Source organism: Penaeus monodon, chromosome 23 (genome assembly GCF_015228065.2).
Source record: "Penaeus monodon isolate SGIC_2016 chromosome 23, NSTDA_Pmon_1, whole genome shotgun sequence".
Taxonomy (NCBI): domain Eukaryota; kingdom Metazoa; phylum Arthropoda; class Malacostraca; order Decapoda; family Penaeidae; genus Penaeus; species Penaeus monodon.
The window spans coordinates 37,643,497-37,643,791 of record NC_051408.1 but is presented as its reverse complement, the minus strand read 5'-3'; the positions used below and the strand labels follow the sequence as shown (position 1 = coordinate 37,643,791).

The window sequence follows — 295 nt, the reverse complement described above, 5'->3', positions numbered from 1 at the left end:
TTTCTTTCTTTCTATATGCTTGTTATCACAATGCACTTTTCCAGCCCTCGGGAATATCACGGTCTGCGGTGAGTTCAACTTCACGTGCGATCCAGAGGCAGCAAGAGTTGTACTGGAAGGGTCAGAACAGGTCATTTGTCTTGTGCCATGGGAAACGTGTCTCTATGGCACTAATATCGCCTATGTGAGTCAACATTTTCTCTTGTAAAGTTTTATAAAGTTTTTATGCATGTATAAATATTTCTTCCTATATTTATAAGCATTGTCATCATTTACTCAAGTGGTTGTTGAGCTG

At 39.3% G+C, this 295-nt stretch overlaps 1 protein-coding gene across 2 annotated transcripts in view; it reads left to right on the top strand.

The window, feature by feature from the left end:
• Positions 1 to 295, top strand: part of LOC119587987 (probable uridine nucleosidase 2) — a 14,702-nt gene that overhangs the window by 8,814 nt on the left and 5,593 nt on the right. For both annotated transcript variants that reach the window (XM_037936710.1, XM_037936709.1), the window contains one exon: positions 45 to 184. In XM_037936710.1, the coding sequence (XP_037792638.1) occupies positions 45 to 184 (140 nt within the window). The remainder of the gene's footprint in view (positions 1 to 44; positions 185 to 295) is intronic.